At 36.4% G+C, this 22,371-nt stretch overlaps 1 protein-coding gene across 1 annotated transcript in view; it reads left to right on the plus strand.

Annotated features, from left to right (window-relative positions):
- The window catches only part of MAK10 (MAK10 homolog), a 93,344-nt gene that overhangs the window by 69,803 nt on the left and 1,170 nt on the right, over positions 1-22,371 (plus strand). The window contains exons 11-14 of the mRNA XM_089832927.1: positions 21,204-21,260; positions 21,432-21,556; positions 21,852-21,955; positions 22,249-22,358. Of these exons, the coding sequence (XP_089689053.1) occupies positions 21,204-21,260; positions 21,432-21,556; positions 21,852-21,955; positions 22,249-22,358 (396 nt within the window). The remainder of the gene's footprint in view (positions 1-21,203; positions 21,261-21,431; positions 21,557-21,851; positions 21,956-22,248; positions 22,359-22,371) is intronic.

Raw genomic sequence — 22,371 nt, forward strand, 5'->3', positions numbered from 1 at the left:
ATCAGACATTTTGAGGAGATTTGGAATGTGGAATTGCAAACCTATGTCTTCTCCAATGGAAACTAATTTACACAAACTTAAGGAAGCAGCAACAAAATCACCTTTCATAGATTCTACTCTCTACAGATAGATGATTGGGTCCCTTATGTACTTAATAAACATAAGGTCAGATATTTTCTATGCATTTAATGCCTTAAGTCAGTTTATGTGTGAGCTGAAGGAGATTCACCTAGTTGCGGTTAAACACATTATGAGATACCTACAAGGTACTCTTAACTTTGGACTCAAATATGAGAAAGTTGCTCTAGACTTGCATGGATTCACCAATTTAGATTGGGGTGGAAGTGTTAAAGACAAAAAAAGTACTTTAGGATGCTATTTTAGTTTAGGATCAGCTTATGATATCTTGGATATGTAGAAAGTAGTCTTCAGTAGCTTAGAGCTCCACAGAAGCCGAATACATTGCAACATCGATGGGCTCTCGAGAAGTAGTTTGGTTGAGGAAGTTACTTGTTGGATTATTTGGGCAAGCCATGAATCCTACGATTATTCATTGTGATAATTAGAGTTCCATGAAGCTCTCTGTGAATCCAGTTTTCCATGATAGGTCCAAGCATATTGAAATTCCTAACCAATATGTAATAGATATGGTAGACAGGAATTCTGTAAAATTGGAATACATCACTACAGATCAGACAACAAACATGTAGGAGTTGATGAAATCCAACTTTGCAGTCGCCAAGATCACCTTAGTGCAAATAGCTTGTTGAAGAGAAACTTAAGGAGCAAGAGCTTGAAGGAAACAAAGCAAGAGAAAATATTTCACAATAGGAAAAATGAAATTGCTATGTGAATGGGTGAATTTACAATGAGAGAGACTGCTTATAAAGGCCTCGAGGAAGCTTGTAGAACAAGTTGGAAGGAGGTAGAAGATAAGGTTGACAACTAAGCACTCTTCCACAAAAAAGTGGAACACGCTAGAAAGGAACAAACTCCCATGTTGTCAACAATTTATCACTACAAGTAATAACTACTAAATATTAAATAAATGCATTAACCTAAGTAAGCTTAAGTAAATAGAATAAATAATTAATAATTAATTAATTATTTACTCTAACAAGACATACTCACCAAACCTCTATCTAGAGTGAAGATAGAACATTTTAGGAGGAGACTTGGTATGGTTGAGTTTTAATCTATTTGTACTCTTTTAATTATTAATAAAATAATTTTATTTTGTCACGCTATTGACTATTATGGGCTCCACCATGTGTATTAATTATTTAAAGAGGTGATGATCTCTGAAACAATGAACACTTGTATAAAAGGCATTATGAGTGATGATGATCTCTTAGATAATGTACTAAACAATAGATTTTACTGTAAGATAGAGATGAGTTTTAGATCATATTGTGATGTTGACATTGCTATGTTCATGGGTCACAAATTGGATAAAATAAGAATCTTAGTATTCTCCGAGTTTATTCCGTATTCTGGTAGATCTTAAAACTCAGGATCTTGTTGTGATATGGAAATACCAGTTTCTATGAAATCACAACTAGGATAAATGAAGAGATTACTCTTCAGATTTATCCTGTATAATATCACTAGTAGCAGTGATTTGTCATATCACAGGTTTAGTAATACGACTTTGTATCATGTGTTCCATGATACCACATACCAAGAAGAGATAGACAGATATAGAGTATTAATTCTTGCTTATTCATCTGTATTGATGTTGCTAGATATAATGTCTCTCTGTAGGATTATCAGGTTAAGGAGTGTTAAGAATACTAACTAGATAACCTATAGGTCCGATAGTACAGACTGTACTTCCTCTTTAATGGTAGTATATCTCTAAAATTAGCATTATATAATATGTATATCTCTTCTATAGGAGCCGGTGACTTCTCATAAAACAACAGTTTGATGCTTGACTAAACTAACACATAGTTAGTTAGGCATTATTAATTTTGTTTTCCAGATCACCAACTTAGGAAGAGTTTAGTTAGTGCTGATTTAGGAAGGGTTATGTTCCTTTGAGGGACATACCCTTTAGGAAGGATATATAGGTAGGTTTTAGATGCAGATTAAAGGACACACATCAATAACAAAGTCTGGTCCTCTAAGCATTTATATCCTGTGATTTATATCTGAGACACTCCCTCATAATAAAAGGTTGAATATTCAGTATTGGATCTGCATCAAAATAAGCACTAACTTCATCAATATTCAGGAGAACTTAGAAGACCATTCTCAGCATATAAGACTGGATTAAAAGTCTGATTCATAAATAAGGAATTAGCAGAAACTTTACACAAATAGCAGGAATTAACTACCAAACAATAATAAGCATGTTAGGGTGAAATTGGAAGGAGGGTCCCACTTTAAAATTAAAAAAGAAAATATTTTATAAAAGACAAATATTTAATAAGTGCTGATGTTGTCTATAAAATCGGGGATGCTCATCCGTCTCGGGGATTTCCAAGGCGTCTGCAAAACGTTTCTTGAAGTCCCCAAGTTTTTGAGATGTTTCCTAGGAATTTTTTGAAAAAGGGGAGGGTGGGTATGTTTTCTGGATTTTTTGGAAATAGGGGAGGGTGGGGATGTCATGTCCCCTCTTTTGTGTTAGCTCTTTTGGTGCCTGGTTAATCTATCTCCACATCCGGATAGATTAACAACATTTCCAGAAAGGATGCTTGCCAATCACAAGGGAAAATTTGACTTAAGTTCGTCATCCGATGTATTAAAGCACTTTAATAATGTTTCTTTATTTTTTATTAATACACACTTTATAAAGTGACTTAAGTGACTAAAAGATGAAATTGGTGTTTTATCCCACATCTCTTATTCCAACACTCTTTTGTCATTTCGACTTTATAAAAAGGAGGCTTAGTCTTGGGAAAGACACAACGAATATATGTCATCTATATGAAATCCTAATGGTTGCTTAATGGGACTAGATTTGTTTCCTGAGGACGAAACCCCTCATGGGAAAAAGAGGAGTCTAGACGCAAACCTTGCCTTTTTCTATTAGCACTTCAGAATTGCGATTTCCAGACTGGTTCATTGCATATTTCAGTATTGAGAGTTTGCAGCGGCAAGAAGAAGTTGATATTGGTTACTCTCCAAGACAACACGTATAGGTCAGTTATAAGTTTGGCATAAGGAGTGAGTAGACTTTACATCAGCAAGAGCATAATTTTCTGTTGGTCGATTCAAACTGTTATATCCTTCTAGAGGAGACTCCATTACCAAGTATAGCCGAGCCATGGCAAGAGTGACTATTGAGCTGGACATTATCTGCAAGTTCAATTAGCAAACAAAATGTGAGTAAGACTTAATATAACGAGTAAGGGCACTAACCTGTACACAGATCTTTGTGGGCGTTAGTGGAAGAATAGTGGAGAAATATCTGCCGTTGGTGAACCAGTTAAGTCAGCAAGCTCGCACTTGGTACTAACAAGGGACGTGAGGTTGGAGGACAATTCAGACCATGCTAAATTCGCCTTAACGACCTTCTCTGTACTGCGGGATATTGTGTCATAGTAAGTTAATAGGACTGCTGGCATATCAAGTACTGTAGTTGCATAGGAGGAAGTCAATCATAGTCAATTCACGCAAGGAACATCAAGATAGACAACTGCGGGTTCACCAATTACTACGGGTCTGTCACCTCCTATTCTTCTGCATTTTATTTGCATATGGATTAATCCATTTTGAAACTCTATTATCAGCATATACATGTTGGATCAAATGATATGAATAAAATGTTAGCTCCATTTTTTGTGATTATTTAGTTTGTGGTAATAGTGGTTGTAATATCCAGTTCAAAGCATTTACTTCTGTAGAAATATATATTTAATGAATTAGTGTTAACCTTTGCTAATAAGTTGGGTTGAGTGGCAATTGTTTGATAGAATTCCTATCGACTAGTCTTTAACTATTTAATCAGGACAGGAAGATCACCACAGTGGTATCAAAGCTACAAGTCCTACCATCTTGTGGGTTGAGTAGGAAGAAAATGACAACGGGGTATGAAGAAAAAACCTCATAATTTCAGTCACCTCCAACCGGAACAAGTAGGGTCATCTGAACAAATTGATAGTGAAGACAACCATACAGTGGATGAGGAATTGGTTTTTGGAATAGGTGAACAAGTTGAACAGGTTGATCATTTTGAACAGGCAGAACAGGTAAGCATCTTTCAAATGGCACGTAATGAAACAGAACCAGACAGGGAAGTTAGGGAAACATTGCGGGCTATTAGAGATGGGCAAAATAACATAGCTGATGCACTTCAACAACTTGCAATTAATATACAACAATTACCCCCTGTTAAAAGGAGAGCCTCGAGCCATCACAGTGGAGGTAATAGTGTAGCTGGATCATCCCGAGCTGTTAGAGCTCCCACACATAACACTGACAAGCCTTTAATTTCAGTGTTTAATGTAGAAGAAGAGGCAAGACCACCAACAACACCAAATCTTCTACTAGACAATGTTATGGCAATGTATGATGAGTGGGATTTGTTTCTCGATCCTATTAAACAAAGTTTGACCTTTGTTCAATATCTAAATCAGAAAAGGGAGTCAGATAGATAGCAACAGGATAGGAGACCTAGAGCACATAACAGAGATCTAAAGCATGATATGAACAAATTATCTCTCCCTACTTTTGATGGTAGCAGTAAGACATCTACTAGTGCTTGGATTCACAAGCTAGACATGTACCTAACTCTTAAACCTATGTCAAAGACAAAAGGCATTAGGTTTGCTATGATGCACTTAGAGGGAGCGGCATATGATTGGTGACATCATGGGTTGGTTACACAGGATCATGGTTTCATTACATCATATGAGACCTTTAGCTCTAAGTTGATAACTATAGAGATCTATTATAGGGACTTGGCACAACTGCGACAGATCGGATCTCTAGATGATTTCATTGACGAGTTTTAGCGGATCTCGGTTATGGTTCTTGACATGACAGAACAACGTAAGGTAATGTTGTTCATTGAGGGTTTGCAGGATAGGTATAGAGGTTTGGTTAAGGTATTTAAACCAAACACTTTGGATAACCCTATTAAGATCGCACACGATCTAGAGTCACCCGTTTCTTCCAAAAGAACAAAAACCAGCATAAGGCTACACCTCCTAGGATGGACTTTGAGACATGGAACAAACTTAGGAGGAATAAGCTATGCTTCACTTGCAGAGAGCCATGGACACTGGATCATAGATGCCTCGACAAAGGCAAGATACATTATGTAGAGGTGCTTTTAGAGGAGGATGAGTAGCAGGAGGGCAGCAATATTGAGGGCAGTGATGAGGAGGAGAACAAGAATCAACCACCTAGAGGGAAGAAGAAGATAGGTGCCAAGGAGCAGCCTCCTATCATAGCATCACTTTCTAGCGATCCCACAGGTCACCCTTTTTATTTGAAAGGAATTGTTAGGGGACAATGTATTATTTGTCTCTTGGATATAGGTGCCTCACATAACTTCATAAGCTCACGATGGGTTACCAAGAGAAATTTACAGATTGATGACATACTTGAGTTTGAGGTTAGGGTGGCAGGAGGTGAGAGGTTGAGATGCTTAGGGAAGGTGTCAGGTCTTCCAATTCATTTTGGTGATTTCCTTTTGGAGGCAGATTTTAATGTAGTGGATTTAGATGGACTTGATGCCATGTTGGGGAGACAATGGTTATAGACCATAGGCAGATATATGGTTGACCATGCGAAGATGCAGTTGGAGTTCTTACAGGATGGTTGACAGGTGGTCCTCAAGGCTATGCTAGAAGGTGGGCCTAGGTTGATAACAACTCACAGGATGGAAGCCATTTTGAGGCAGAATGATATCGTGTGGGTGACACAATGTTTCATCTCTTCTAAGGAGACATAGGATACAGATAGGACAACAGTACCATTGTGGCATCCAGACGGTGCTTGACAAGCATAGGAGTGTATTTGAGGATTTACCCCTAGGTATTCCACCAGATAGAGGGTTTGAGCATATCATTGAGCTAGAAGAGGGCGCCAAACCCGTAATTACCACTCCTTATCGTCACCTCAGACATTACAAGGAAGAGATAGAGAAGAAGATTAAGGAACTACTAGATATGGGACATATCATGCCCAACTCCAGCCCTTTTGCCTCTTCAGTGGTGTTGGTTAAGAAGAAGGATGGCACCCTTCAGATGAGTATTGATTACCGCGCCCTTAATAAGAGAATCATTAAAAATAGGTATCCGATTCCTCGCATTGATGAGTTACTGAATGAGCTTCATGGAGCTGTTTATTTCTTGAAAATAGATCTTTGATTGGGGTACCTGATGGGACCTTGGATTTTAGAGTTGATTTTCTTTGTTTGGGTTATATGTTAGTGTATATCCGGATCAGATTGAAGTAACAATAGCAGTTTCAGATTTATAAAAAGGAATTCCAGTATACAGTATAATTTGGATCTTTGCTAATTTAATTCCTACAATATTGAGTAATAACAGGACAGCCACCTGTGGATTAGAACGTGTATGGCTAGTAAGGAATTTCATTATCTTAAATCAGAAGTTAAAGATTATTTGAGCACAATGGGCAGTCTTGGGATTCAATAAAAAGGAAGCTACAGATCAGAAGCAGTAATAGCAGCCAGAGCCTTGGAGTTTGCTGCAGCGATCTGCGTTTCAATACAAAGTTTTCTTTTGAAGATTCAGTTACTCAACATTCTATGCAAATTGCAGAATCTGTTTGAAGTACCAGTACTTTTATGATAGCAAATATTTTTGATAGACCAACTTACAAAATAATTCATGTTGTGGACAATCAGAGAAACATAGCCTTCTTCTATATCTGTCAATTTCGCTAGACTTAAACCTGCAGCCTTTGGGGAGAAATTGGGATTGAAGATGATAATTGAAATGATGAAGACACCATATATAGCGCCTGCAACTACCATTAAATACACGACTATTTCTAATGAACAGAGTATGGTGTCAAAATATGTGACTCACCACTTGATCAGTTTTGTACATGGGGGCTGTCGGAACAAATGCACGATGTGTAGTGTTGACAGGTGGTGCAGTACTAATAAAGGCTGTAGCCATAACAAAATCTCCTAAAGGTTTCGCACAATGGAACACTCACCGTTCTTATTCCATGTGATGTCAAATCCAGTATAGAGGAACTTCTTCAGATCTGTCTCTTTGCTGATGTTGTAACTGAATGATAACACCATATCGGATTGCATAACTTTGGTCATTTCTTGATATGGACATCTGAGAAGGAAGGAAATAATAGCGGGCAGATCTTGACTATTATTGTAGATAATCAAACAAATTAACAGCCCTTGCATCCGGCATCTACACTCGAGTTTTAATCTTCATTGAATCATTTTCTAACATATTTCCTTTTGCTGTAGGTACATGAAGCAGCGGATGCATTGGATGGGAGGTACACATGCGATGAATGGAGGCATATAAAGGCAACCTGGAAGTTTGATGTATGGGCGTTCATGGCTTCCCCATTTGAGAGCAGTCATGTATGGATAAGTTGTGTTTGCTGTAAGAAGAAATGCATGCGAAAGCCAAAATGAGTGCATGATCGATCAATGAAAATGATCAGACTGGGCAAAGAAGATAAGATTGATTAATCAAAGGTGGAAACGATTTTCCAGAATTATTCGAAACCAGCAATCTCAACTCATTGGCTTCAGTGGCTTTTTATAACATCATTTCAATGGAATTCTGTGTATGGAAAGTATGCAACGAACATTTACAGAAGGTGTCTGCATATGAGTATGGAGAAAGGCATGTGAAAGAACGTGGAAGTAATCACACTAAGTCTCAAATATTTTTTAAATGTTAATCCAATTCGGTATACGTTAACGATTCGCAAGGCGTTAACTCTCCATTTGTTTTTTGAAACAGACGAATTAGTTTGCAAAGTGTGGAAATGTTGTGACGTTTCAGAAAGGTCACATATCCTTTTACATCTATAAATATATGTAAAATAAAACTGGGGGGAGACATCAATTCATTATTTGCTTTTAAAGGAGACGGCTACTATTAGTGATCAGGCATACAGTTTAAAATACATGGAGGCTTTTTCTTGTAAAAAATCTTTTGTTGGCATCATTGAATCTTTTGTGTTTCTCTAAGGGAAAAATTGGGAATTTGAACAAAGCCAAGGAGAGAGGGATTTTTGAGCTTTAATATAGCGAGGATCGATATGTATTGAATGGAGCATCAAAACGCTGAGTGTCTTCAATACAGTCTGTTCTACAACCAAACTAGTAAGAGACTTTATTTGTAGTAGAGTTGAATTGTATATATTCTTGTCCTTTATGGTTTATCTATTTATTTGTTTATAATTTATTAATTTGATAGGAACAGTAAATTGTTAATGCTGTTCAAATTTGATTAATACAAATAGTGCAAGATATCATTTCTTTTCCATTATTTTTATCTATTGTGTCCGCATGATGGTTAAAACATAATAGACTAATTTGAATATGCTGAAATATAACAATTAGTGGCGTCAAATTAATTTAATTTTTAACAAATATTATACCATCAATACTGTAAAGTTATATGTAAGAAATGTATGTTTGACTCTATTACCCAACTAGAATTTGACACTGGTCATAACCTTGCTCTTAAATTTTGAATCCAATGTTGGCATTTCCTCATCTTTTTTCTTTGAGGATTTGATTTCACTTTGTAATTCGTTTTAATTTTTATTTCAGCAAAATACAATTCTAATAAGCAGTCCAAGTTTGAAGTTATTAATCGCAAATCTAGGAGTTTTCCTTAATGCTTGCTGGTTGAGGAATTTCTTTTTTTTGTGTTGCAATCCGCTATAATACATCTTGTATTTGAGTTGTGGATTTGGGTAGACAGGCCTTGGTCTAGCAGAACTTAAAGCGCAGAGGATTTAATCCTGTCAAGTTGGCCAAAATCAATTAGGTACCCAGCATTGAGCAGGCAAGGCTCGTAGGTTTCTAACCAGTGATTTTGATAAACAACAGTGCCATCAAATATGAGTCCGGGAAGAGGATGTGCATAAGACAATTTTCAAATGCCATTATGGACACTATGAGTTTTTGGTGATGTCGTTTGGGCTCACTAACACACCAACTACCTTTCAATCATGCATGAACCACATCTTTAAAAAGAAACTACAAAAGAGTTTGCTGGTCTTCTTTGATGACATATCGATCTTTAATAGGACTTGGGAGGAACATTTGTAGCACCTAGATGAGATCCTTAGCCTCATGGAAGAACACTCTTTATTTTGCAAAGGAATCTAAGTACGACTTTGGATTAACTAAGATTCTCTATTTGGGTCACGTGATTGGTGCAGAGGGAGTCAAGGTACATCAGGAAAAGATACAGGCAATCTTTGATTGGCCACCACCGAGAGATGTATCTGTGTTGCGGGGTTTCCTTGGCCTTTGTTCTTATTACAGGCGATTCGCTAAAGGTTTTTCATAGGTAGTAGCCCCCCTTACCGATTTGACACGGAAAGGGGCATTTAGATGGATAGAGGATTTAGAGATAGTCTTTGATAGACTGAAACAAGTGATGAGCACGTGCCCGGTTTTGGCACTAACTGATTTTTTTAGACCCTTTGTTTTGGAGTGTGATGTTTTAGGAAGTGGAATTGAGGCGGTTTTGATGCAGGATCGTCATCCCATAGCTTTTGAGAGCCGGAAACTTAGGGGCAGCGAGCTATTATATTCTACCTACGATAAGGAAATGCTGGGCATAATGAATGCTTTAGCCTAGTTTAGATACTACTTGGTAGGAAGCAAGTTCACAATAAAGACGAATCATAACAGCCTGCGTTACTTTCTAGAACAAAAGGAGTTGAATGAAAGACAACAAAAATGGGTCAGCAAGGTTCAAGCATATGATTTTGACATTGAATATGTCAAGGGGAAAAATAACATAGTTGCTGATGCACTTTCTAGGAGACCCTCAGTGATGGAGTGTTACACCATTTCTGAGATTTTAGCAGATTGGAGGTCCTAGCTATTAATTGAGTATTCTAAAAATACTCATGCTTGTCAGATTATGGATGGTCTACTTCAGGATGATCTGTACAAGGTAATGAATGATATTATATATTATAAGAATAGAATCTATCTAGTACCAGAATTTAAACTTAAAATGAATATTATGCACACTATACATGATGCACCTTCAGCGGGTCACTAAGGTTTTTTCAAAACCTACAAGCATATTCGAGAGAGATTCTCATGGAAGGGGCTAAAAGACGATGTATTGCAGCATGTTAGATAGTGCCAGACCTGTTAGCAGAATAAGTCAGAATAGGGCTTTTCAGCAGGTTTACTACAACCTCTCCCTATTCCAGCTTGGAGGTGGGAGAGTATCTCCATGGATTTTATTACGGGGTTGCCGAGGGTACAAGGTAGGGATTGTATTTTTGTGGTTGTAGACAGATTGATTAAGTTTGTGCACTTCTTTGCTATTGTGACGGACTGATCAGCCTCTCGGGTGGTCGAGTTCTTCTTTCAAGAGGTTTTTTGTCTTCATGGATTACCCAGGACTATCGTGAGTGATAGGGAGAATAGGTTTCTTAGTACCTTTTGGCAGGAGGTTTCCAGATTGGTAGGCACATAATTGGCACCCAGTACTAGCTATCACCCGCAGACAGATTGTCAAAATAAAATAGTGAATGAATGGGTGGAAGGGTATTTGAAGAACTACATTGCAGGTCAGCAAAGAGCTTGGGTTAAATGGTTGTATTTAGGGGAGTATTGTTATAACTCCACATATCATATGTCTATTCGGATGACTCCTTTCCGTGCTCGTTATGGCTACGAACTTCTCTCTTTTATTGATTTGGCTTTACAAGACAACAAGGCTCCCTTAGCCAAAGATTGGATTCAGGATCAACAGGATATTTCTCAGATCTCTTAGAGATAATATTTAGCAAGTGCAAAACCAACAAAAGTTATATGCTGATCGACATCGTACAAAGCGGAGCTTCAAGATAGGTGACATGGTTTATCTTCGTCTCTAGCCATATTGACAGAGCTCCCTGAAGAAAAGTGGATCAGAAAAGCTTAAGCCCAGATTTTACGGACCTTATTGCATCACCAAGAGGGTTTGTGAGGTTGCTAATGAGTTGGATTTACTTGGTGATAGTCAAATTCACAATGTGTTTCATGTCTTATGTCTCAAGAAGGCAATTGGTCAGTAGGTTGTACCGTCAGAGGGCTTGCCTCCACTTGACGATGAGTGTATACTTGCATTGGAGCCGACAAAGATGATTGGGACCAGGGAAAAGAAGTTGTGAAATAGATTTGTTAGAGAATATCTAGTCTGTTGGAAGGATTTATCATATGAAGATGCCACTTGGGAAGGTGAGTCTATTTTACAACATCCAACATTGAGATTGCTTGAGGACATGCAATCTTGGGAAGGGAGGACTATCGTGTCTCCTCTTTTGTGCTAGCTCTTTTGGCACCTGGTTAATCTATCTCCACATCCAGATAGATTAACGACATTTCCAAAAAGGATGCTTGCCAGTCATAAGAGAAGATTTGACTTAAATTCGTCATCCAATGTATTAAAGTACTTTAATAAAGTTACTTTATGTTTTATTAAGACATTCACTATATGGTTTTATTAAAGTCTATATGAAATCCTAATGGTTGCTTAATATGACTGGATTTGTTTCCTGAGGACGAAACCCCTCATGGGAAAAGAGGAGTTTGGACGCAAACCTAGCCTCTTTCTATTAGCACTTTAGGATTGCAATTTCCAGATTGGTTCATTACATATTTCAGTATTGAGAGCTTGCAGCAGCAAGAAGTTGATATTGGTTACTCTCCAAGATAATACGTACAGGTCAGAGTTTAAGTTTGGGATAAGGGGGGAGTAGACTTTACATCGGCAAGAACATCATTTTCTGTTGGTCGATTCAAACTCTTATATCCTTCTAGACAAGATTGTAACAAACGAATTTTCATATCCAATTAAATCTCCTAATAATCTGATTTAATAAGTAACTGATTCCATTTCACATGACAATGACTTCCATTAACTGAATATAACTATGATAAAAGTAACCGTTTTCTAATCTAATTGTGTTTCACATTCAGTTGATATATTGGGATCAAAAGGAATAAATAAAAATATACAAATACATTGCTAACAATTTATCCATTTCTAACTGATAACGTATTTGGTTGAAAATAAAGTAACGACTAACATTCTTAACTGATTTATATCAATTGAAATATTTATTCAATGTAAATGTCATTATTTATGCTATTTAGAAAACTAAACTATCTAATTATTCTTCGAAGGGTTAAAAGTAAAAGTGTAAAAGAAACATATAGTATTAATAGAAGAATTCTTTATCTTGTTGTTCAAGCTTTGCCATTGGTGAGAGGAGAAGCAGTGACATAGGCTTAACCTCCCAACCTCTGACCATACTTATCCCTACACATCTTAACTTATTAGAACGACCCTTCCTACCTCGAAATCGGGCTTGGGATGTTTTTCAGTCCAACCATTCGAGCTACCGGGTGGTTTGAGTGCCCAATCAGTTATACCTATATAACTGATGTTTGTGGACAAACAAAAGATCTTAAGATTGGCACATATGCCTAAAACTACCTTGGCCAAGGATTTGTTGGGTTCATGAACCCGATCTCAACCACTCGACTTGACAACAGATTCCATTACTGGGACATGCATGAGCTATTAATTATTCATTATTCAAATCTGATTTCATTGTTGATTCTTCCAGGTTAATTCCATCTCTTCACCTTTCTGTGGCTTCTATGCCTAGGTGAATCCTAGGAGTCTGAAAGATTATGATCACCTTGTTATTATATACACCTCTTCACCATTCCATGGCTTCTTTGCCGGTGAATTCCTTGGTGTTCATAAGATTATGAGCATATTGATATTATCTACACCTCTTCACTAATTCTATGGCATCTTGCCGATGAATTCCTCGGTTTTTCAAGAACTCTGAATTTGTCTGGAAAATTGTGATAACATGTGCATTGATGTTGATTCATACAATTCCATCAAGCTTTTTACAACTACCATTTGAATTCATAAAATCTCAAGGATACTCGATGAGGATTTGAAAAAGTTTCAACGTAATATAGGGAACCAACATCAAGGTCCGAAAAGTTATCTCAGAGTGCATGTAAAACCGACTATGGGTGGATATGGATTAGAAGGGAGTTATGCTTTTAAATACACATTTAATCTCAGCCTATTTGTTTATACTGTTTGGCAACAAACATTATAATCAGTGGAAATCAAACAATGAATAACATTGCTTCCTTGGTATTCCATTCAGCATTTAAAGAGGGAAAGCCGTCTACAGTCGGGCTTAGAGTTAGTAGAGATAATAAAATAGAACAAGACACATTACCTGCAATTTGAATATGGCTCTTCCTCCCACGGTCTGAACTCTTGTTCACCCACTATATGATACTTTTCTTAGACTTCTATTGCCGGTAGTGTTAAGGGAAAATGGGAAATCGGGGGTATGAAATACTGGATGGTTATTTTGCCGAGAACGTCCAAACTCGACATGGTATATTTCGTAGCAGATAGAAAAAGAGAGAAAGAAAGAGTGGAGAAAGGATTGATCTCCAAATCGATTCATGGCATTCTTTAATGGTTGGCTGAGACTCCTCGGCTACCATTAATTATCAAGAAGACCATTTGAATACATCATAAATTCAAATTTGAAAAGGAGAGAAATAAAGAGGAAAAGGTGTTAAAGAGTTTTAAACTTATTTTATTGTTATAATATGCTCTTGTATACGTTCACATAAGTATATTGATGAGGTGACATCATTAGATTATATTATTATAATTTATTGGTGCCATTTCATTTTTATATTTATGTGTTCGTATGTAAGTGTTTATTATAATGATAAAATAAAAATTAATAAACAATCTGTAAAGGTATATATTATATTTTAACTCAATTATTTTATGTTTCTCAATTTATTTATTTAAATAGCTCATGCGGGTCCCACATATGTATCCTGTTTCAAGTCGCTAAGTTCTCAACCTGTTTGCCCAGTGATGGTGATTCTCCTATGCCTAATTCTTTTTTGACAATGCTTCCACCCCTTAGACGTGTTTCCTGCAATGAAATTCTTCGTAGTTAAATTATATTATCATAATAAATTATTTAATCATAATTAATCATAACGGTTAACCATCTTCTCAATTCCATGAATTCGTGATAAATGATCAACTAGCTTGTTATCTTCATTTTGAAATTATAACGTCTAACTATCGTACCATTTTATAGGATTATAACCAAATTAACTGTCAATTGACTTCATGTGAACCTCAACGGCTATATTTTAAATTAGGTCAAAAATTGGGATGTAATAGAGACTCCATTACCCAGTATAGCCGAGCCATGGCGAGAGTGACTTTTGAGCTGGACGTTATTTGCAAGTTCAGTTAGCAAACAAAACATGAGGAATACTTAATATAGTGGGTGACATCTCCTTCCGTAAGGGCACTAACCTGTACATATAGATCTCTGTGGGCGTTAGTGGAAGAATGGTGGAGAAATATCTTCCGTTGGTGAATCGGTTAAGTCAGCAAGCTCACACTTAGTACTAATAAGGGACGTGAGGTTGGAGGACAATAAATTAAAGAATATTCTTCTTAAATATCCTCAGTATCTTCAATATCCTCAATATCTTCAATATCTTCTATATAAGTTTCTTTGCTTTTCTTACAAAATTTTCTTTGCTATCTAGTGCTAATGCAGAATTTTTCTTCATTGTCTCTAGTGAATATAGAAATAATATATCAATTCTCAGTATCGTCAGTACACAACAATAAATTATTGTCACAATCTTTTTCTTTTTTCTTGTAATGGAGGTATAGATTTTCTATTTGTCGATATAGTGGATCATCATGTATGATATGATCAATGCTATTATTGCACTCATAGCGATCTTGTTTTTTAACATATTCTACTAGAATATCGGAACCGAACCGATAGAATTCTTCTCCTTTAAGTAAACCACAACAACGAAATTTAAACCAATATTTAAATTTTTTCAAAACCAGATATCTTTCCATCAAACATATCGCTGTATGTTTTCGCAGCCATAAAAAGTAATTTGTCTCTGGATTATTTCCTGGATAAAAAAGGAAATAGTTTTTTTGTTTTCCTTGCTTTTCTTTTTTCTTCCGGAAAATCAAGTTCTATTTTCACTAAGTTTACCACCGCTACTTTCAAGAACTTATCTCGTGATAGTAATTGTTCTTTTAAATTGGCTAATTGTTTAATTAATTTAATTAGGAAGGTCAAATTTATGAAAATTTTCAATTCAAGCAAACCCATTAAAGATTGTACAGGTTGAATAGAATTTTCTAGTATAGCAAAAAAGGATTTATACTTTGATCAGTTTGATCGAATGCTGCATCTATAAAATCGTGCACAACATCTATTGACAATAGAAATATAAGTTCATCATTTTCAAATGATGTATCTATATTTAAAATACGCATGAACCATATAAGTTGTTAATCATCTTTCGGGGTGGAGAGCCAGCTAACCGGAGGTGGGGGGATGGAGCCTGTTCATTTCTAGTTGGAGCCCTATTCGCCTTAACCACCTTCTCTGTACTGCGGGATATTGTGTCATAGTAAGTTAACAGGACTGCCGGCATACGAAGTACTGGAGTTGCATAGGAGGAAGTCAATCAGTCAATTCACACAAGGAACATCAAGATAGACAGCTGCGGGTTCACCAATTACTATGGGTCTGTCATCTCCTATTCTTCTGCATTTTATTTGCATATGGATTAATCCATTTTGAAACTCTGTTATCAGTGTATACATGTTGGATCAAATGATATGAATAAAATGTTAGCTCCATTTTCTGTGATTATTTAGTTTGTGGTAATAGTGGTTGTAATATCCAGTTCAAATCATTACTTCTGCAGAAATATATATTTAATGATTCAGTGTTAACCTTTGCTAATAAGCTGGGTTGAGTGGCAATTGTTTGACAAAATTCCTATAGACTAGTCTTGAACTATTTAATCAGGACAGGAAGATTACCACAGGGGATGTCCCCTAGCTATCCCCAAGTCCCTGAAACATTTCCGGTATGGGGATGGGGGTTTTTAGGCTGGAGACTCGTCCCGGGCAACACAGGAAATAAGAAATTAAAGTTGAGTAATAGAGAAAAAAATGTTACTGAAGAGAGGAGGCAGCCATGGGCGACAAAGATGAAAAGAACACAGAAATTTCTTAGATCCATGATAGATTCAACTATTAAGAGGGTTGAATCAGAGTTCCACAACACTTTGTGAGTCGTACAGGTAGTACGGGCCGCCGAGCAGAGTAGACCTTGCTGAGTTTTAATGACTTGGTTTGGGTCATGGAATATATATATATATATATATATATATATATATATATATATATATTTTGAAAGTATGTAATTTTAAGGGCTTTTTGATTTTGTTGAGTCATTGCCTAGTTGTAGCTAGTCACGAGGCAAGTCAGCCTTGCCGTGTCTGAGCCAAGTCCAAATCTGGGAACTCTGGGTTGAATCAACAATTGATTGTTGGAAGGCCTAATTGAAATGGTGTAGAAGGAAGTAATTCAGCCAATGATGGGATCTCAGTTAATCCAACTCTGGAGACATTTAAAGCCAACTTTTTAGAAAGAGCAGCTGGCAGCTTGGAGGATCTAATAACTATAGGTAATGTCAACCACGAGCCATCTCTGATAGTGCAGGATAAGAAAACCATCCAAAAGTATACCCCTCAACGAATGACATTATTATTGAAACCAAGAAAGATTGAAGAAAGAAAGAAAGGGCTCTCAAAAGAAGAAGTGCTTGGCGAAGGGATGAATACCCTACATGGAGTTTCTTCTCTGAGTTGAACTTAGAGACAGAAGGAGCCAAGCTTGATATGATGATAGAGTTCTTAATAAAGAAGTAGAGGAGATCATAGGGAGCATTCATGTTACTCTTTTTGGGGCACCCAAGTACCATCCTTTAGGACATGGAATCTGGCATGTTCACCAAGTTACCGTGTTGATCGATTGTCGGGCCACTCCTAATTTTATATATATGAATTTTGTTTCTAGGAAAGGTTTGGATGCAGAAACGTTTGATGGGTTTAATGTTATGTTTGCAGACAGTCACATTATTCCTTACAAGGGATGGATACAAGAGCCCAACTTACTTTTTTGGGAGGTCAATTTAATGATGATTTCTATGTTGTAAGACTGTGAACAGTGAAACAAACATGGTTTTGGGGGTGCAATGGTTACAATTGCTTGGAGAAGCACTCAAAAGTACCAAATAATGGATTTCAAATTTGAAGTGGATAATATTGACTACTCCAAATTATTAAAGGTAGAGCACCAAGCACAACTAAAATAAAAGGAATAAAAATGATTGTTCAGGAAAACCAAGCCACTCAGTGCATGCAAACATTCAGGGAATATTGTGAAGGTAACATACTACATCATGATAATATTGTTTCTCTTGGATGCCCTCTCTATCACCCTCTAAAGGTAGTTACCAAATAAGATATTTGTCAAATGGGAATTATTATTGAAAATACCCAACTGGACTGCTACAGACACATATTGGTGGTGAGACACGTGAACTTAGGGCCACTGTGAAAATTGTTTTTACGTTTTGGTGGTGAGATACATCACTATCAACTGAGGAACAAGTATTTCCATCATAAGGTTGTTGGTTCTGATGGGTTTCAGAAACGGACTTCTTTTTGCAGGAGAGTTTTTAGTCTGCACATGGCTGCCTATTGCATCTACATTGATCATATGGCTAAGTTTTGAATGATAATATAGGCAGCTGTTCCATTATTTTGATGGCATCGATATTGATGTACTTTGATAAGATTTCATTGCATGGATATTCTGGTGGATGGTTTCCATTATGGATGCCAGTTATTGCAGCCATGCTTGCGCAGATTTGGATGAGACCCTAAGTGAGTTGCGGTGATTTATTTCTGGCACAAGGGTATAGTCAAGAAGCTCAGCTACATATTTGAGATCCTTCACCACATAAGAGTCATGAAGCTCAGCATATCTGAGACCATTCACCACATAAGAAGAACATGTGGGTAATGGGCATAGCAGCTAGCTAATTTGGTAGATGAATTCATGGCATGAAAAACTTATTAGTCATGAAGGAATTGGGCGTAATATTGGGTAGGTCAAAGATACATCCTATGGGAGAGTCATGGAGACAAAGTTGAAGAAAGAAGGGATAGCACTAAAGACATTTTTCAGAAGTGTACAGTAGAGTTGCCATGGCTATATGGAAGAAAGATCACTTAGTAGTAGTCGCCAATCGTTTTAGTGGTAAGATGATTATAATTGTGTTTGGATGTTGTTAACAAAGATAATAATTGTTGAATGGAACTTTTTGCATCGAGGAGCTTAGTTTTGACATAGCTGAATGTACTTGGATTGCAGTAGACACAAGCCAAGGGTCACTTTGAATATAGTTTGCTAATTATATAGCCGCTGTCCTTAAAATGTCCAGCACACACACACTTTCTTTGCAGCCAAATAATTTATAGTCACACAGGGGAGGAGTTTAAAATCCATTCGTCTCCCACCCCTTGAAACATGTCTCTAGCACCAAAGATGTCTTCTGAAACTCCCTGACACACAGGTCTCTTTTGGTTGACTCCTGCCATCTCCAAAGTCTTAAATTCAGGAAGACAAGTCAATACAATAATCCTACGCAATGTTTCATGTTAATATTTTGGATGACAGTGATCGGATTTATCAACAGTATAGACTTTTTGAAAGATATAAACAGTTGTATGATTGATTTCCTGCCATTTTAATGGCCTAAAGAGAATTTGCCTTTATTATTTATCGTTCTTGTGCGACCAATTTATTATTCTTTTTTTCAAAGTCCTATGTCATGATATTTCTAGAAATGATCAAATCTTATTAAAAAGTAATGGCATCTCCAAGTACTCTCATTTCCTATTTTTGAAAGTTAGCCTTACTGGCACTGGTACTGGTCTCTGGTGTTTCTTAGCACCTGTCTCCAAGTAACTATGTCATAGTGTTCATAGATGATATAGGATGGTTTCCATCCTTTATAACTCTGATTCAAAGCAAAAAGGTGCAATGTAACAGCTATACTATGATGATTCCACTCATATGTTCTTCCCTCGTGTGGCAGCTAGGAGTTGTGAAGTTGTTCAGCCTGCTGCCATTTAGGTCCTTTCATGGTCAGAAAAGTTAGAACTTGTCAAAAAACATGTCTGCTTGTGTCATCATACCAGATTCACTCCAGAAACACTACATGGCCAACAGAATCAGTTCAGTTTGTAGGGAGAAACTCGGAAATTTTTCCGTGGGTAACTTACCATGGTTGAATCTGTAGCAAATCGAACCAGGGTTTGATTTAAGGATGTTTTGTATCTGGAATCGGCTTGTATATGTGCTTATTTGGTAACTAAGCTAAAATGAAGTTCAAAAAATGAAAGCTAGAAAAAATGTTTCATGTAAATGGTTAGTAACTATAAACTCCATAGGATAGTGTTAGAAAAAGTAGTTCAAATAAATAGTTTAAAAATAAAATTCAAATATATCCTTGCATTCATCATTAGTCACAAATGTATTTTGCAGCCAAAAAAAATCAGCAATTTGAAACTATGTATGAAACCTTGTAACACTTTAGAAATGCCAAATATTTTTATTACAAATATTGTATAAATTTGATGAACGGGACAAGCCTACACATTAAAGCCTCAGGGTTTTTGTAGAAAAGCCGCAGGTTCAAATTACTAGGAGACATGAAAAGAGTTGAAATTGGTTTAAATACCATGAACATTTTCATAAACAAAATCTTTAATATGTGCATATTTGCACTCTAAAAACAGGAATTTAGTTTGGAATACCACATATCATGCATTGTGTAAAAACATGAGCCCTACAATCAGATCAAATTACATCCATTGGTAGAAAAAATATGGGGTTGAGCCTTTATAAAACTATATTTACATGTATTTTATATGCACTTACAGTAAAGTAATTGCAGATATAATATTAAACATCTTTGAAAGAACTATGCTTGGGATAACAATTGGAGAGTACTTTTGCGGCAGCTGCCGCTTTACCGAACATTCCGGTGCATATAAACTTATTTTGTTATTTAATTATAGCAGATTCCCTTAAATTTGAAGGGCAGTGATTTTTTCTGATACAAGTGTATAAGAAAGAAATAATTAACCTTGTGTAGGAAACTTGCTTTAGTAATGGCATTTTTGACATGGATGTTCTTGTCCTTATTCCATGCTTTTTTAAATTGAAATAGAATGCGCTAATTGATGCTCCATATAACATTGAATTGTATGCAAAGCAGACAGCATTGAATATGAGCCTAAACACATCCAATTGTATAAAAATCTATTCACTCTCTTATATATTGGTGGTATTGAATAAAACTAAGCACATGAATATCTTTTGAAAGTGAACTAGTTTAGGGTTAGGGTGCTGTAAAATGTGTCGAAATTGTTGCCTATTATTGGAACTTGGAATCACCCTGGATTGCTCTGGGATTGCCTGCATATGTCATGAACTATTTCAAACAAATCTGCCTTAAAAAATCTTGCTGTGGATAATGATTTATCCCACGAGAAAAATGAATGTGATTCTGATTTCAAACTGAATCATACACAGGATGTCTGTTTTTGGGCAAATCTGTAACATGTTAATCTATGTTTTCTATAGGAAAAGAGCACAAAATAAAGTAAGTTCTGAATAGATTAAGGGAACAATATTCAATATTATTCTAGAAACAATTGGAATTAAGGCTAAAGTAATATGCATTGGCTGATATTCTTAAAGGACAAATTATTACTGAATAAATTCAGGTTTTTTTGGCTGACTGAGTAACATAGGATGCAGAATAAAGTGTAAAAGCAAAAGGCAGCATTGTAAATTTAGTAGTTTTAGACAAACTGTTGCAGTTCAGTAGTTCCATTGTTTTTCAAATGTTTAGCTTTAGGTGTCTTGTAGGTTTTCCAACAAAATCAAATCACTAGCTCTTGAATTTCATTTCTTTTTACTTCTGGCGGTGAACCTATGCAACCAGTTATCAAGTTTGTGAATGCCGTCTAACTTGAATTAATTCCATGCTTTGTATTGCAGTTAGAGGTGGCCTGTAATAATCAATTAGAAAGCAATTCCAGCAGCTTTGAAGGCAAGGTAATATTTTATAATAAATAGTTTTGTTCAAATGTTAATGTTTATCAGTGTGGTAGATATGCTCTCTGCATCTTCATGAGTTATGCAAAGATGTCAATCAGTGTTTATTTAAGAAAAATAGGACCACTTGGGTTATCAGTATTCTAATACACTGCCTTTTGCTGTTTACAGGGTTTGTGGATGATGCAAATGATGAACTGGACTGGAGAACAAACTTGCTGGATGGCAGCTCGTTATCTTTTGCTGGGATTTGAGCTTGAGCTTTATTCTTGTAGTGAATATTGCATGATTTATTGGTATGAGTCTGTGAAATGGCAATGCAATATTGAAAATTTTATTAAATATATTGGGAATTTGGTGGATGGCCATTCTGAGAAACATTGTTTTGGTGTTACCAAATATTAGTGTAGTATTTTGGTTATATGGTTGAAGCTTATGCTTGAATCTTTTTGAACTGCTGAAATTGACTGAAAAGTTAAATGGAAAATTTCTCTATTGTAGATAGTATAATTTCAGTTACTGCTCCATTAATGCTAACTCTCAAATAATTTTTAGGAATTCAAGTTCTTGCTGATTAGTGCTTTATCGCAGGTATTTGGTTAACAGTGTCCTCTCAACACTGTTGCAATTATCCCAGGAAAGGTTGAATTTAGAAAAGGACCAACAGAGGTTGGCTCTTGTGGCTGTTGACGCATGTACAGTTAATCTTTCCAAGATACTCTAAATTTTATTTCATTGATGTGGGCACTTGATGTGTGATCTTATAGTCATTTAGCAAATGAATGTCATGTAGTTTGGCTAGTTTCTTTTAGTGCTGAAGATACAGAGATCAATACTGCCCTAGGGCCTAAATGGCAATTAGGAGGGGCATATGCATTTTGCCTGTCATAGTAGAAGATAGCTGCATGCAGGATCTCTTGGTGACTATTTTGCCTTGCCTCAGTAGGCTCATAAGGAAGGAATGGCTCTCTGTTGTTATCATCATCAGCCAAAAAGAAGGTGAAGAAGAAACGGGGAAAGGAAGCTGAAAAGGAGATTCATTTGCCTGGTATGTTGCTGCAGCAGGCTTGTTCGTATCTTGGTGAGGGACTGGCATGGGTACGAAGTTGAC

Source organism: Cupressus sempervirens, chromosome 5 (genome assembly GCF_028749045.1).
Source record: "Cupressus sempervirens isolate cs-2001-9-10 chromosome 5, ASM2874904v1, whole genome shotgun sequence".
Classification (NCBI taxonomy): Eukaryota; Viridiplantae; Streptophyta; class Pinopsida; order Cupressales; family Cupressaceae; genus Cupressus; species Cupressus sempervirens.